The sequence below is a fragment of the Lottia gigantea genome (genome assembly GCF_000327385.1).
Source record: "Lottia gigantea unplaced genomic scaffold LOTGIsca_3, whole genome shotgun sequence".
NCBI classification, from domain to species: Eukaryota; Metazoa; Mollusca; class Gastropoda; family Lottiidae; genus Lottia; species Lottia gigantea.
In genome coordinates, this window is record NW_008708986.1 from 450632 (window position 1) to 468142 (window position 17511).

Here is a 17511-nt window from a genome sequence, read left to right on the forward strand (position 1 = left end):
GGAGCCCCGACAACTGCGAAATCGAATCCTTAAATTGCAAGTCCTGACAAGATAGTTATTGCATATACAATGAGCAAGATTTTCTTTTTGTGTCCCACAAGCATCTTAAGTAACTTCAGCAGCTTCACCATACTTCACTTCACTATAATATCATTACTATTTCCGGTGTTGCAATACCACATGCAGTTGACATCTGCCAATACCACCTTAACAATATTGTAGATGTAGATGAATGTAAGAAGAAAAAAGGTAAATGTGATGATATTTGTGAGAATACGAGAGGTTCTTATAGATGTCGATGTGAAACAAGAGGCTGGAAACTCCATACTGATAATCATACCTGTGTGGGTAAGAAATTAAATTCCCGACCTCAGGCTGCCTTTTGATTACAGAACAGATTTAAGAAAAATGTCTAAAAGATGTCTAAACTGTCATTGGTCATAAATGAAGATATATTAACCCTTGCCAGTGCTTTCTGTTGAATAGTAATTTTCAATCACCACTATCAATATCATATTACAATATATTTCAGATGTAAATGAATGTCAGAGATACAATGGTAAAGTATGTCTACATGGTGACTGTATTAACTCTATTGGTAGCTATAGATGTATATGTAACCCAGGATTTAAACCAGCAGAACTTGATAGATTCTGTCAAGGTAGAGCATGAAACCTGTTCTCAAGCAAATAGTGAATCCTCTTATTCTCTTTGGGGGAGCTTTTGTTTAAATTCGGGAAATTTGCTCCCGTGGGGCGTCTCTCTTCCCCCCCCCCCCCCCCCAACCCCCCCACCCCCCCCAACCCCCCCACCCCCTCTCGTAGAAACGCTACTAACAGTGGCGACATCGACATGGAGGCAGATTAATCACGTCTTTTTCTACTCTAATTACAGATTTAAATGAATGTAAGGTAGATAATGGTGGATGTGAAGATGAATGTATCAATACGGCTGGGTCCTACTATTGTAATTGTTCTGAACTAGGCTATACACGAGCTTCTAATGGTTTCCATTGCATTGGTAAATATATATTTTGAACTGACATTATCTTGGGAAACAAATACATGATTTATTGCTCACCTTTTTCAATTTTGGTTTGAACTTAAATCAATTGACTGTTGTGGAACAACCTGTCATAAGAATCGGAACAATGTTAGGTTGTAATATTGCGGTTAAGAAATGTTAAGAAACTAGGATTATTGTTATAACCCTGTCCTAGAATGCTTCTTAAAGATTCTGCTTGTAACCCAAATGGTCAGTTTGCAGATGTAATGAAGGGAAATGCAATCTGATTATAAACATGTTCATGGAAATCTTTGTTATCACACCACTGTTTTTTTTTGAAGATATTAACGAATGCACGATTGGAAATGGGGGTTGTCAAGGAACATGTACCAACATACCAGGATCATTCAAATGTTCATGTCCAAATGTAGGCGAAGTTTTGGCAGAAGATGGAAAATCTTGCAGAGGTAAGATCATTGTCAGCATCGAAATCTGTGAGCGGAGTTTGTATCTGAACAGGTGTTTAAGGGCGTGAACATAAAGATATCAAATTATGCTGTCGGTGCCGTTTCGGATAAAATAACTAGACACGAATATGGGCATCGTCCACTATCCATTAATGAAACCACCAATGTATCGTTCCATAGCCTGAGACAATCTACCAATCCATGGCATATCCTCAGACCATTTATCCATCCAGAGCTTAAGACAATTGATCCGATTCCTATCCTCAGACCATTTACCTATTCGTAGCCTGAGACAATCATTCCGATTCATATCCTCAGACCATTTATCCATCCATAGCCTGAGACAATCTACCAATCCATGGCATCAGACAATCAATCCGATTCATATCCGCAGACCATTTATCCATCCATAGCCTAAGACAATTGATCCGATTCCTATCCTCAGACCATTTACCTATCCGTAGCCTGAGACCATCATTCCGATTCATATCCTCAGACCATTTATCCATCCAAAGCCTGAGACAATCAATCCGATTCATATCCTCAGAAATCTGTTCAATCCATAGATTCATACAATCTATAATATTCAAAACACCAGAAAATCTATCCAATCCAGGGCCTTATCCAACCCACTAAATACATAAATCCAATTCATCGAAAAGGGCCTAACATTTGGGGGTATTGGTTGCAATTTATAATTGCATGTTATTTTGTAGCTTGTAGAGATGACGAAATATATAATAAAAAATATCAAACATGTGTCAAATGTCCAGAAAACGCGCAAACCAAACCAAATGTGCTGATGCCATTATCTGAAGAAGATTGTGTCTGCAAACAAGGCTTTGTAGGAGAACCATCACTCCGTGTTCCTTGTATGGGTTAGTATAAGCCTTATTCGGAGGAAATTCAAAATCACTATTGTAGAGAACACTTCGCGGGAATACTTAAATAACTGGAGCATGTTGAACTGATATTTGGACGTGTTTCCAATTTACAGTTGTTTCAAACGCTCGATAACAGATGAAATCAAATGCAAAAAATGTAAATCTGAAAGCTTAAACCGATATAGTATACTATATATATATATATATTATATGATTTTCCATATCTAGATATAGATGAATGTGCCAGGGGACTTATAACATGTCAGTATCAGTGTATTAACACGATTGGAAGTGCTCATTGTATCTGTCCCAAAGGATTCAAGTGGTTTGATGCCAACAAAGTTTGTAGAGGTAAGCTTGTCAAATGGACTTTGAAGGTGTCTTCGAATCGACATAAATTGCTGGAACTCATTATGTTTTCTGAATCGACATGTTGTGTTGAAAAATCAAAAACCGAGAAGCTATAGGATAATAGTATAGTAGCTATATGGCTATGGGAACAGCGCTGTCTACAAAAAAAGTCAAATGCCTCCTGATGACTTCAGTTGCTTCTTTCTTTCAGATATAAATGAATGTCTTCATGATAATGGTGGATGTAGTCAAAATTGTAAAAATATTCAGGGATCATATAGATGTTCTTGTGATAATGGTTATACTCTGGATTCAGATACACATTCCTGCAACGGTAGAGTATTTCTTATTTACTACTGATTTACTACCTAAAGCAGGTCGACAAGCTGAATCATTAGTAAAGAGGGTAACGAGAACGTGCTTGAATTTGGACAAACAAGAGATCCGGACTAGAATAGATTTTACATCCAAGCAAAACTAAAAGATGTCATCTGTTAACAGAAGAAACACTACTAGAGTCAGACAGAGAACACTCGGATTTGAGTGCTTATCCTAAACAATCAATTATACATTGAATGGATTTATTATAGATATTGATGAGTGTCTACTACCAAGGACAAAATGTCCACATGGATGTTTAAATTTGAATGGTAGCTATACCTGTACTTGTCAAGAAGGATATCAGTATAATGAACGAGGTGATAAATGTGAAGGTGGGAAAAGATTGTTTAAAACTATACATTTAGAAATTATCTCTCTATCCTACCATAATAGTGTGAAGCTTCTTTGCAGAATGATTATGATCATGATTTGAGATTACTTTCGAGCATGTTTGTGTTTCAGATATAAATGAATGTGAACGGGAGGAACCACCATGTAACCAGTCCTGTACCAATATACCTGGGTCCTACCTGTGTAATTGTGATGGTCCTGGATTTAAACTTTCTTGGGATAACACTGCCTGTATAGGTAAACTTTGAAAGTCTCTGATCAAATAATCATGTTATAGTGTCAACTATCTATACTGTTGTATGCAGTATATTTAGCGGATATCATATTTACATTTATAATTCTTTTTTTTAAATCCATTCTTGTCAAATTCTGCATGAGGCATTTGCCTGGATGTATATATCATGGCGTCTTTTTGAATCCCCAATAACTAATAATGAGTAACTATTCAGGATTAAAAAGGAAGCTATCACAAGATTTCAGTCTAGGTAATTAATGTTATAACTATTTCAAACCCAGCTTTATTGACCGAGGAAGTTATTAGAGACTATGTGGCTACAAGTGATGACTTTCATACAGCTGAAAAGCATAGTGCAGTTTTTCTCCACATATAATGTCGTTAATTTCAGGATTTTTGGTAGCAGGTCATATGACAAATCACTGAAAATTGGTATTTCAAAATGTAGCTTTTTCACACAAAATCGATGAATTTTGTCAAGTTAGATCATAGTTCGGAACAAAATGTGGCTCTCGGGTTCAGAATGTGTCTCATTATTAAAGCAATCATCACCACTCAGTGTCTTTGGGTTGAATCTTACTCAGTAGAAAAATACCACGATTCGATTGGATATTGGTATTTCAAACCAATGCCAGCTCAGTGTTAATATTCCGGTTTGGATTTTGAGAACAAATCACCTAACCCTTGATGCGCGAGTCAAAACAGAATCGAATTGATCTTTCTCTACATTTGGTTAACCTTAAAATTTATTTTTCAGATATTAACGAATGTATGGAGGGACACAATCCGTGTGGTGAAAGTTGCAAGAATACAATCGGGTCGTTTACATGTGAATGTAATAAAAATGGATATACATCTAGTGAAAATGGTTTGAAATGTCGAGGTAACCGCCATTGTAATATATGATTCAATTATTTTATGATTTACTTGAATTTTTTTTACAGTGAAGGGAAGCATTATTACCACTCAGCACCTGTCGCAAGCCATTTACAAGGGATTGTATAGAGGTTTTCTTAAATGTGTTTGTGTATCGAGGACACTGATAGCATCAACCTGCACTAATCCAATTTTCGATCAAGCATCTATGGTTCTTGCAATTTCGCTAAAACTAAGTGTTTATAACTAATCGCAGAATATGCTTTATCACATAAGGCCCTCCCCGATTAGTGAAGCCATCAAACACTTACTTTAAGTGGAATTGCAGGAATCACAGACGCCAGATTGGAAATTGATTCTATCAGTGTTCCCGATTCACATAATTTTTTTTAAGAAAACATCTTTACAATCTATTTACGGTACCTTGTTCAAAGGCAGCATGCTAAAGTAATATTTATTTTAACATAGACAGCATACAGCAAGAAATGAAATGAAATGCAATTAGAGAAATTTTGCCACGACAGCCTGCTCTTTATTGATTTCCAACTGTCGAGGGATCTATAACGTGCACAGCCGGTAAACGGGTCCTCGGTTTATTGTCCTATCTGAACGACTAGACGCTTTTTCCATGTCAGCCCCTCTTACCTGCATCACTGAAAGGGGGAAACCGGATTGAAAAATCCGAAGGTACTATCTCGACCTATGCCGAGATTGAATCCTGGACCTTCAGGTTAGAGAGCAAGCGTGTAACTTCACTGAGTCAAGGCGGTTCCCATCATGCAGCAAGAGACCTCTCATTCAGATAAGGGGTTATGGGCTTTGACCATGTGAATTGAGATTTTTATGCGAAATAATCAGTGTAACTCGTGTGGAATGGTTAAATAATACACCCTTTGAATAGAATCTTTCAAACGTCAATACTACTCAACTTCACATTGGAATATTTTGTTCCAGACATCAATGAATGTGAACTAAATGATACTAAAGTATGTGAACAGTTATGTATTAATTTACCTGGTACCTATAGATGTACTTGTCATCCTGGTTATAGGAGATCTGGATCTAAATGTATACGTAAGTAGCCCTTATAGGTTTAGCGCCAATATGGTTGATGCTTTTACTAATATGATGTATACTTGCCGTAATTGATCATCAGCAATATTAATATCGTAGCATCCTATATATGTACATGTAATTATCAAAACTTTTTAAAATCCTTGAAGATTTTGTAAACACTCGTATTTTGCCCTTTGTTTTGTATTCCAGCATGCCCCATTGGTTTCTTTCGAGGAGTTAGAGATAAAGACTGTAGAAGATGTCCACAGCATGCTGTGACTGGTGAAATAGGATCTACGTCTAAAGTAGAGTGTGTTTGTAGAGATGGTTATAAAGGAGATCCCAGTAGAGATCTTAAATGCCAAGGTACCATATAGAATTCACGAAGGACATCAGACTCAGTAAAAGATGTAGCATAGTCAAAAATAAATGGGCTACGTCCAGAAGAACTAATAGTCTGACCAACCATATTGATGTCGAAAACTCAAGGTTGTCTCGGATGCTGCTTTGTAGTATGACAAGAAACAGCTTAACAGTTATTATGGTATAGTGGAGCTCAGACTGGACAAAATATTAAGCTGCTTTATAAATATATTCAAGATTCGTTATGTGTATAGGATTTATTTTAACAGAAGAGCATCATCAGTTAAGTTACTCATATTTCCTTTTTAGATATAGATGAATGTGCTATAAATAACAACGACTGTTCACATAGATGTGTTAATACTGCTGGAAGTGCTTATTGTACTTGTAGAGTTGGATTTCAACTTGATCTGAACAGAAAGACATGTATTGGTAAGATTCTATCTGCCCCTCAAGGTTATAATTATAGGGAGTCAACTGCTTTATTACCGTACTTTACAGTTCCACTATGAAAGTTCTTTAAAGGGCATCAATGCAAAATGATACAAATCTTAAGAGATTATTGATGTGGAATTGAGGTTATTTTATAACACAAGAGCAAGGAGAACCTTATTTCTACTGATAATCAGATTCACTTCCAATCTGTTTTCAGATGTAGATGAATGTAAGAATGGTAATGGAGGGTGTGAACAGATGTGTTTTAACACGCCAGGATCTTTCTCTTGTTCATGTAGACCAGAGTTTGAGCTAGCATCCAATAATAGAAGCTGTAAAGGTGGGTATTAGTTTATTACAAGACATATTTCCTAGTTAATGTTAACAAACACTGACAAATTCAAATGAGCATGTGGGTTTAAAGGAGACGTCTATACATCTGAAAATAGCTAAAATACACTTCCTTTAGCATCTAAAGTGTCTTGCTATTGTTAACTTGTTGTATCCCTCGACTCTTGTCTTATCTGAAAGCAATTGATAATCGTTTAACCCTGTTTGGTTTTCAGACGTAAATGAGTGCTTAAGTGTTAATCATAGATGTGAACATCGATGTGTTAATACCAGAGGTAGTTTTCGTTGTGGATGTCATAATGGCTATAAGCTGACTACAGACAATAGAACTTGTGAAGGTATCTCTAATTCGTTACGTCCATCTAAAGTCGAGAACAACCTTTAGAAAAGTTTATATTTTTACAATTATTTTCAAAACTACCAAAGTCATATTTCACCAGTATGATAGCTCTGTTTGCAACGATGTGGATTGTCGTCTGCTTATAGATAAACAGTCTTAAGGTGCGAATAGACGAGGTCCGGTGCGTTGTACGGTGCGGGATTATCGATACAGAAGAAAATTCAGGAAGCGAATCGTGTCCACACCGTGTCTGGACCGTGCCTGGACCCGTATCTCGTGTGTTCACTTCTTCCGTTTTCGTTTGTATCGATTATTCCGCACCGGACACCGTACCTCGTTTATGTGAGGCTTTAGACTCCCATCATCACGACTAGAATCGAATCGAATTGGTATCACTACGACCAATATTCTCTTAACCTTTATACCATAATGCTCCATTACCCGAAATCCAACATTCTTCATATTGTGTTTTGATAGATATAGATGAATGTGAAACAGACAATGGACGGTGTACAGACAAATGTTTCAATTCAGTTGGATCCTATGAATGTAAATGTACTGTATCAGGATATCAGTTGTATGGTGATGGTAAACAGTGTGTTGGTAAGGTCTACTTCAGATCTTCAAACTAATAAAATAATGTACAAAAATCACAATCCTAACAGACTGTTCAATGTACAGGCAATATCTTTGGAAGATGACGAAGCATTTTGACGTTGCATTCCATTTTCAGAAACGTTAGATAAGTAAATAGGCAATGGGTCCTCCATGTTCCTTTAGCAACAGTACGATGATTATTCACAGCTAGATGATCATTATAATCCTACCGTTGCTAAAGGAACATGTAAGTCCTCGTTGGCTGACATTTTTTGGAGAGCAAAGCTATGTGGATTTGAATAACTAACTGACAAAACTAATTAGGTGATCTGGTTGGTAAATTTGGTACATCGATTTGTGTATTGGAGTTGAAAGATACCGGATTAAAGATGACCTCGGCGACCATCTTATCTATCAACAGTCATTACGATATTTATTAACCTTGTTGATATATATTTAGATATAGATGAATGTGAAGATGAAACACTATGTGAAGACCAGTGTGAGAATACTTATGGATCCTATAAATGTCTGTGTAGTGGTAATGTTAATCTTTCAAAGGATGCTCATACTTGTGACGGTAATTCTATTCTCTCTACAGAAAGCTTCATTATCTTGAATATTTTCGAATCTACTTTCACCATCTTCTAATCCGCTAAAGACATGGGCTTACTGATATCCGACACCGAAACTATACCGGAAGAAGTGTTTTACCGTCTTGCAATGGTCTGAAACTGCGAGTGGCTCATTAAGTTATGTTATCTTCTATTAATTAATCCAGGCTCGTTGATTGTTTAAATTTCTTTGAGTAACTTTTCCACAGCTGGTTATTGATGTTTCAGATTTCGACGAATGTGCAGACAATTCAACCCATGCCTGTGATCAGATCTGTATCAATCTGCGAGGAACGTATAGATGCGATTGCTATCCTGGATATTATAAGAGCGGGACTAAATGTCGTCGTGAGTAAATATTTACAACTTTCTCCTATACATATATGTCCTTTTCTACTCCAGCCCTATTGTCAACTGTACAGTTTCCCATCTTCATTAAATTAAAGCTTCAGAGCAGATGGAAATTCAATTCAATTCATTACACATTGGACCAAGGACTATTAGTGGCTTTTGTAATAGGGGGCATCATTTCTTATCATTACACATGAAAAATGCCTATTGACCTCTCCCTTAGTTAACACTAATCATCGAATACTTATGTTTGTTATTCCAGTCTGTCCAAAGAATTCGTACCGCGATGCTACAATTCCGGTATCTACATGCTTGAGATGTCCAAAACGTGCTGAAACGCCAGGTCCCGGAGGCTCATCTATCACTGATTGTAAATGTACACAAGGCTATGAAATAACTTCCCCCGACAGTAATGAATGTACAGGTATGTCAATTATACCTCATGTTTGCAAATCAAAAGGGCTTTTAAAAGATGTTGCGTCTAAAAATTGAAAGCTGAATGCCAAACGTGCATTTGTTCAGTATATTTTTAAAGCGTTTTTGTAAATCAAAATCAGAACTACTATTTGTAAATACAACTTGGTATCGCTTATAGTAACTTGTTACCATTCAACCACCCCATCATCTATTTTACAGATCTCAACGAATGTGGTGAAGAATATTTAAATATCAGTCGCTGTGAACAAAAGTGTAATAATTTACCAGGAAGTTATTTTTGCTCATGCGCTAGAGGTCAGCGTTTATTGTCTGACAGAAAATCGTGTGATGGTAAGCATGATCTGAGCTGCAATCATATACACCATGTAACCATGGTTATCAATGTAGACTCTCTAAAAGTACCCAACTAAGATTTTCATCAGGTGGTAAATGAGGGTGGGAATATTATAACCCACCTTTTGTAGTAGGGCTACAATTCAAATAATGCCTTTTTGGGCTTTTTTTTTCAATTATTTTGCTACATTTAATTGGTGCATTTTCCTGAGACTTTAAAACATTCATTGTCTGTGCAAATGGTTCCTTGAACGACAAGACAAAACTAATGCTGCTCTTTCTTTACACTGATCTTTTGCTTACAGCAAAAGTGAATTGTAAACCACTGAGAAGACAGCGAAAGACCCTAGTATGGCCACCAGATTGTGTAACTCCTGGACGTCGCCGTTTGACTCCAGGATTCATGTGTTCATCTAGGTGTTACCAAGGATATGTAATGACCGGAAGTAGGCTGAGGACATGTTTACATGATGGAAAGTTTTCAGGGATTGAACCTAAATGCACTCGTAAGTTTGATAATTGATAAATTTTGTATACTTCTTTTCTTCTTACAGGGCAACAAATTGGGCTAACAAATTACAGATTGCTAAATGCAGATTACTGTGATAGACATTTCTGCAATTTCCTATTTACAATCGTTATACAGTATCAGCTAATGTAGATTTTATATATGAAAACAGGGACTTATTCTCGACAGCATAACTAAAATTGTGTTTAGTTAAAATCACCTTTTAAATAGGTTTAGAGAATTCAACGTACCATATTTTAAGTAAAAATTTTAACTTACAAATGATTTTAATAGCTTTAAGTTTTAGAGAATAAGGCCCCAGATCTAAAGGCGGCTGACGATGTCCAAGAGCTCATTGCAGGATAAAGGGAAACATAGCGGCGTCATGGTTCCTCCGACAGAGTCGACACTCCGACAAGACATTTGAGACTTTTTATCAAGCAGGCTGCAATAAAAAGTTGGAATGTTTTTATAACGTATGAAGGAACGAAACAGTAAATAAATCATTTTTCAACATCTATCGTATGTCCTATGACAGCAAATGTTTAGCTTTCCCACTGTGGCGAGTTTCAACGTGAATACACTTATCGAATTTTATTGTTCGCATATTTTCGCTGGAAATTTAAATTTAGGCTATCTCACCTTTAGGCCTAACCGTTGATTATTTCAGTCTGCGAAATATCATTTATCCCATACGACTCTTGATCGATATGAGGACCAATGTTTATAAAATACAATTCTGCGGAAATATGAATTCCACATTCCAATGGTAAATTCGAAAATGCAGTCGCAGACAACATCTCAACTCACAAGTAAAATTTTAAAAAAAATAACATGGCGCGCTTTCCTTTTATTCACGTTGAAAGTCGCCTCTGTGGGGTAGCTAAACATTTGCTGTCAAAGGACATAGGCCTACGATAGATGTTGAAAAATGATTTATCTATTGTTTCGTTTCTTCTTACGTACTAAACATATTCCAACTTTTTATTGCAGCCTGCGTGATAAAAAGGTGCTTTTCAATTCGCGAATATCAAGTCTCAAATGTTTTGTTGGAGGAACCATAACACCGAAAACCAGTGATCTAACGTCTTCTTTCATGTCAATCAACATCTAATTTTAATCTCTCCTATCTGTTTTACAGTTGCCAGGTGTAAAGGATTAAGAAAGATACCCAATGGAAAACTTTACCCACCAAGATGTCGTGGTAGTTCGGTGCCTTTTGGAGTAAGATGCCGGGTCAAATGTTTGAGAGGTTTTGTATTAAAGGGAAGAGTCGGAACAAAATGCCGAGCCACACAAAAATGGAGCCATCGCTTGAAGACAAGATGTGTACCAATTTCTTCTGCAAATACAACTACTTAATTTTGAAAATTTAAGCTATATAGTATTAAATATGATAACATTGAACAATAGCCAGGAAGTTCATGTATAAACTGGTTCGCAATTAAACAACTTAAGCTTCACCTCAATAAGCTTACAATCTTTACTCCCAATAAGCGAACAGTCTGAAGTAAAATGTTTGTTAAAAATGATAAACTTGGTATACTGTCGACTTCTATAAGACCCAGAGGATTGTTTTTCTTTGAAAATGCACAAAAAGACGTTTTGAACGCCCACTTGCAACCAATTTCATGGTGGCTTCAGCTTAGCGAGTCCAGTGTTAGAATTTTTCTTGAATTTTAATCCTTTAATCATTCAAATAATTTGAGATTGTTTAAAGCTGGTATAATATAATCATCCAAAACTGGTGATAATTCATGCATGGCTTCAACAATTTCTTCTGTATTCTTCAGTTCCTTTTTCACCAGCTTATGTTCGGAATTTTCTTCCATAACTGTTTTATCTACAAATATTCTGGCTCGGAAGTTTGGAAAACAGATCCACCTTAAGCTGTCATGAAACGGAGTGATGATTTTATCTGTCATCACAATTTCATACATATCGTCTAGTGCACGAATAGTAGAAACTTCATCATCTTCCACGGAAAATCCATACAACTCCCTCCAACCATCTATCATCCGTTTTGATTCGCAGATTGTCTTTTCTCCTTTATCATCTCCTTTATGAACCCTGATAATAAGTCCTTCATGTTTGATGTATTTATATTCCACAAACGACTCACAGAAAATAGGTGATTCTTTCTCAAAATCAAGACATATTGGTTGAAATGTAGGGTATCCAGACCCCGCCTCCAGAAGATAAACATCTCCTTTTTTAACCAGATCCCTCAGAAGGATAACGAGGTGGGTGTATACTCCAAAATACCTTGCCTTCACCACGCCCACATTGAACTTCAAAGTATTTAGCATCTCATAGAAAAGGTAATGATGATGGTAACAAACCCCACCTTCCTTTCTGAACATGGCTGATTTTATAACCCCCCACGTTGGACGATGGCGGTTTACATAATCTATACTTAAAAACGTCGACACGTTTTGAAATGGTTGAATTTGAACATGAGCTCGTAATATGGTTGTAACTATTTCAAGTTTATCTGGATTGGTCAGAAATTGATCCACATTGGATAATCCAAGAACATTCGATAAATAATCCTTAACTTCTTCTAGTGGAAACATTTTACCGTCTATGATGTATTATAACTACACAACGTATATTAAGTTTGACCTCGGCCATTAGAGTGGAACAAAATCGTTATCAGTATGAAACAGTGAATATATGTTATATATATACATACTCACGTCCAAGTACACGGTGGTGGCGACAGTCGGTATGCATTTGCATTTATTTATTTATGGGCAGGGACATTCCGCTTTTTTTGTAAGTCGAAAATTTTATTTGCTCAAATTTGCGAAAACTATACACCAAAATATGGAGAAATCTGTCCCTTTAATGTATCTGATAAAAAAGTTTTATAACTTAAAAAATCTAACCGTTAATTTTTCTAACACCGAAACTATTTTAAAAATTTTCTACAAACACAAAAACTATGTCAAACTGCTTAATTAACAACAATTAACAATTTCAGTTTGATACATAGATATGAATATCATACTTAAGGTATAATTTACGACGTTTTTGATAAACGTTTTGAATGACCCTTTAATTGTGGAACTGCCGTCAAATGCGACAGCCCTGTTGTGGAGGCACAAATGGTTCACAAAGAATATTTTTGAAAAATTGCATGATTTGGTTCCTTTTGACAAAATCGTATTTCTAAATGAATTAAAGGTGCAATTGGGAGAACAAACCCTTATTCTCAAGGTGTGTTGGCAAACGAACAAGGGAGACGCAATATAATAATTATAATTTGGGTGTATAAAATTGAACAAACTGCTGCGACCGATTGTGGCACATGTGAGAACCTTGTTATTTCTGTGTTAAAAATCTACAAAAAACACTTGGAATTTGAGATGCCAGCAGCCGTAAGTCCTATTAATTTCAGTTCCCGTTTGTTCCATAATTCCAAACTAATTTCCAGTATCGGACAACTGGTGTTAAGAGTGAAGAAGTTCCTAAAAACTTCTATGTAAAGCACTGGCCAAGGTCACAAATAAAGAGATAAATGTTCAATACAAGATAAGGTGAAGTTAGCATAGTTAGTATTAAGTTAAAAAAACAACCACGAGTAATCAAAAGTCTATAATATGAAAGTTTTCTTGTTACCAGTTCTAAAAGAAAAGAGTATGAATAGGTTCTGAAAAGATAAACATCTATAGGATTAGAATATATTATACTTAATGAGCTAGAAAATAGAGAGGGGGGTCAAGTATTTTTGGATTCAATGGGATCGAGTATAACTGTTGAAAACCAAAAAATACAATTGTTTCTTCGAGACCCGTCGCCTTCATGTAAACATCCGTCCCCCGTCGAGGCTACCGTAGATTTCAAAGAATGTACTCAAAAATCATAGAAAACGAAATATATCGTCACACCATATTGTGTCGCATCACGCTTCGGATACCTTGTCACATATTATTGCGCCAATACAATGATATTATGATATATTTAGGCCTCTATTCTAATTTTTATGGGTATTTCAGTTTCATTTAACATAGATTTATGGTATTTGTGTATTTTTGTTATTCTGGAATTTTACTTGTACATTGGATAGCTTCAAACTTATGATGTAGTTGTAATAATTAATATCAAAACATGTGCTTGCGGCGAACCAAAAAAATGAGAAAAAAAACGAACGCATATCAAAGTTTTATGCGATATCCCTCGAGAAAATCATCAGATAAGCACCAAATTCAAAATTCAATAGTGCACATCTTCATAATGATATTGATACACATACAAAAGATCAAATGAATCCATAGAGAATTGTAGCCTGTAGAGTGAGCACGAGGTAAATGTGAACGGACGGACGGACCGACAGGGGCAACTACAATATACGTGTGGGCGTATAAAAAAATAAGTTATTGAAGCCGTTTGAGACTTGCTCGCTGGTCTGAAAGGGTTGATATTGAAGATGGGATGAATGTTAACGCTATACAAGATTATTATTATTATTATCATCATTATTTTGCAGAATGAACAAAAAAAATTCATGTCAAAGTCATGGAAAATTTATGTCATATTCTAGCGTCCCAGCTCCCGTATATATTATATTATAGTTAAATGAGATCAATAACGCCGATAACGATAGTTAATTTTTACTGCCAACATGTTATTGTATTATATATATACTTGATGGTCAATCATATAAAATGTATATAAAATTGAAAAGGAATTAATTCAGTCCAATATGTTACAAACATTTACTTTATTACTAGTTTTTTTTATCAATAAGTTCACACAAGATAACCATTAATTTTTATTATCTTAATTTTAATCATAATTTCACTTGTATCGATTCTCTCAAATGAATATTAGCATAATATTACAATATATTATGGCAATGTATATTATATTGATGGTATTGATTTGGTAACAATTAGAAGAATGGTTTTGGAATTATTGTCCTTGACTTAGTAAAACTGTGGGTTACTAACGAAGAGCAACAGACTTAGTGATGTCGAAAAACATTTTACAACATCGATAGCCAGTAACTGGATTTCGTCGTCTGTCGCCAAATGCTGGTTGAGCACTGCCCGACTAGATTGTTGCGAAAAATTTCATCCGTAGTTTCTATTAGCATGACTGGTAGGAAATGGCTCAACTGAAGATGAGCCCGTTGGCTCAAGTGTGTTTTTTGGCGACGGATCAGTTATAAAATTGTACAGAAGCCTCGACGAGCGACGGGCCGTGGAACCATAATATGTACGCATCCAATGAGAAGAAAACGCAAATACAATCTAATAAAATTGTAAATGGTTAAACTTTCCTAAACCTATTAAATATTCTAATCATGAAATAAATATCAAAATGAAAATCTAAAACTGAATCATTTATGCTTTGTGTTTTGGAGACGGGTCAGTTATAAAATTGAAAAGTAGCCTCGACGGGCGACGCACATTATAATGATATTCCTATACCGTCTGCGACGGACGACTGGCCATCCGCGACGGGTCGATGGTATGGTGGAGCTACCTCGAAAAATAAATTTCTCTAGTACATCCATTGATATTCGTGATGCAACCATGATCTTGTTAGCACAGATAAAGAACAGGAAAATGTTTTCACAAGTTTGTATAGAAATACATTTATACACACATTAATTGGAATGTAATAAATATACATTATTTTCATTTACATACATTTGATAAATCAGCAACAGAAACTAACAGACTTTAATAGCACAGGTTAATGAAGAAGACTCAAATTTCTGAGTGAGTGAACTATCTGAAGCCAGATTTTCCAATACAAATGTATCAATATACAATTACTGGCATGGATTTATTTGCATAAAGCAAATCATTTTATTCAGGCTGCTATGCAAGCAAATAAAAAGTAATGTGGAATAATAAGGAACATACCAAACCCAAACTAAATTCAAGAAACATAATATGTTTGTGTTCTAATTTATATTTTTTTTTAAATACAACAATAAAGGAAGAAATATTCATTATGATTTTTACAAATATACAAAATATATACAGATTTTTATCCAGAAAATAAGTTATGTATTATTATACAATGATATTTACTTTCATGAGAGATGATACAAAGAGATCAGAGGATAAATCTCATTGAAAAACAAATGCACAGCTTCAAAAAATGTGACTCCAAAATTGAATCATATAATAAATTTGTAATTGATTAATTATTGTTCTTAAAGTATTGTAAACAAACATATCAATGCAATACAAACTTATGTTAGTCAATTATATCATATACATCCATTTAATTCTCTGGGGGTTCAGAGACTGAGCACTACATTTGATATTGGGTATAAACTAATTTACTATTTATAGCACTCTGGAGGATTCCAATAAGCCGTTTTGTGATAAATTTTAATATCAAAATTCAATAGTATACATTTCTCATGTACATTTTCACTATTACACTTTATTTTAAGTTTTTTTTAAAAAAGGGGCATAAATATTGTTGACCAACTATAATCAAAATAAACAGTAAACAAAAACACAATCATCAACATAAACAATAAACATCAATATTTTGATTCCTGACTTGTGTCAATCAATGAAATTTGCTGTGTGCATCATCAACATGATTGAAATCCAACATCCAAAACCTAAACTGAACAATTGGTAGATGACCATTATCTATGTATAATACCGAGAAGTAGTTGTTTCTACAAACAATAATGATGCTCGGTCGTTGAGAAAGTAAACAATTACTAAAGAACTCAGGACTATTATAATTCCTAATGAGAATACCAGAGTCTGAAATAAAACAATAAATTAGAGTAATCAATAGTCTCAATTTATGTTTTGGTAAGCACAACTACTAGTGTAGGGTATCAGTACTACAGTTTAAGGGGCTTGTTGCATCTTGACTTAGCTACCTATAGAAATTGTCAAAGTCTGTAGAGTTTTAATTAAATACAATCTGGATGTCATGTACTACAGAAACAATATCAATTTCTTTCTTTTCCTATTTCATTGTTAAATGTAATATAATTACAGGACCATTTATTTTTAATGATACCTAGATCAACAATTTTTTGAAACATAATTAACATGCACAAAATGTAGTATGTACATATATACCAATAAAAATGAAAACTTTACAAGTTATTTTCACATACCATACAGTGCACACATTGAATCAACATCTGAGTGCAATACATTATTTTTAAAGTCCCAATTTCTTTCCTTCATCAGCTCTTTTTATTAAAATATAGCTCTGAATTTGAGCCATGGATTCACTACTATATACTTTTTAAATACCTCAATATTTGAATTATCCCAGAAAATCGTTTTAAGAAATTATCTCTTGTCATTAATGTTAAAAAACAGGAGCTAGTTTTCTACTGTTCTAATCATATCCTCCCAATAACATAGCCTTCTTTATGACCCAAACCAATGTATCTTTTATTCTAAACCACATGCTTCCAAGGTTCAAGGTTCAATCCTAGCCTAATTAAACATTCATATCTTATAAAGGTTAATGATTTGACTGTATTTGCCACTCTTGATCAATTGAAATTCACAATATCTTTCATTTGGGTTTTTTTCTCTTCACATAGATGGTTGATCTTAATTTACA

At 35.0% G+C, this 17511-nt stretch overlaps 2 protein-coding genes across 2 annotated transcripts; one reads left to right on the forward strand and one right to left on the reverse strand.

Moving 5' to 3' along the window:
* Positions 1-215: 215 nt before the first annotated feature.
* On the forward strand, positions 216-7140 carry LOTGIDRAFT_104937 (hypothetical protein; the record flags this gene model as incomplete). Its single annotated transcript, XM_009057066.1, has 8 exons — positions 216-348; positions 895-1020; positions 1347-1472; positions 2919-3041; positions 3298-3420; positions 6258-6401; positions 6622-6744; positions 6971-7140. Coding segments are annotated over 8 exons (1068 nt in total), but the record flags the coding sequence as incomplete, so codon positions are not given.
* Positions 7141-11627: 4487 nt separating this feature from the next.
* Positions 11628-12512, reverse strand: LOTGIDRAFT_153132 (hypothetical protein; the record flags this gene model as incomplete). The annotated part of the gene is made up of 1 exon (XM_009057067.1): positions 11628-12512. The coding sequence occupies one exon, from the start codon at positions 12510-12512 to the stop codon at positions 11628-11630; it is 885 nt and encodes a 294-aa protein (XP_009055315.1).
* Positions 12513-17511: the final 4999 nt, after the last annotated feature.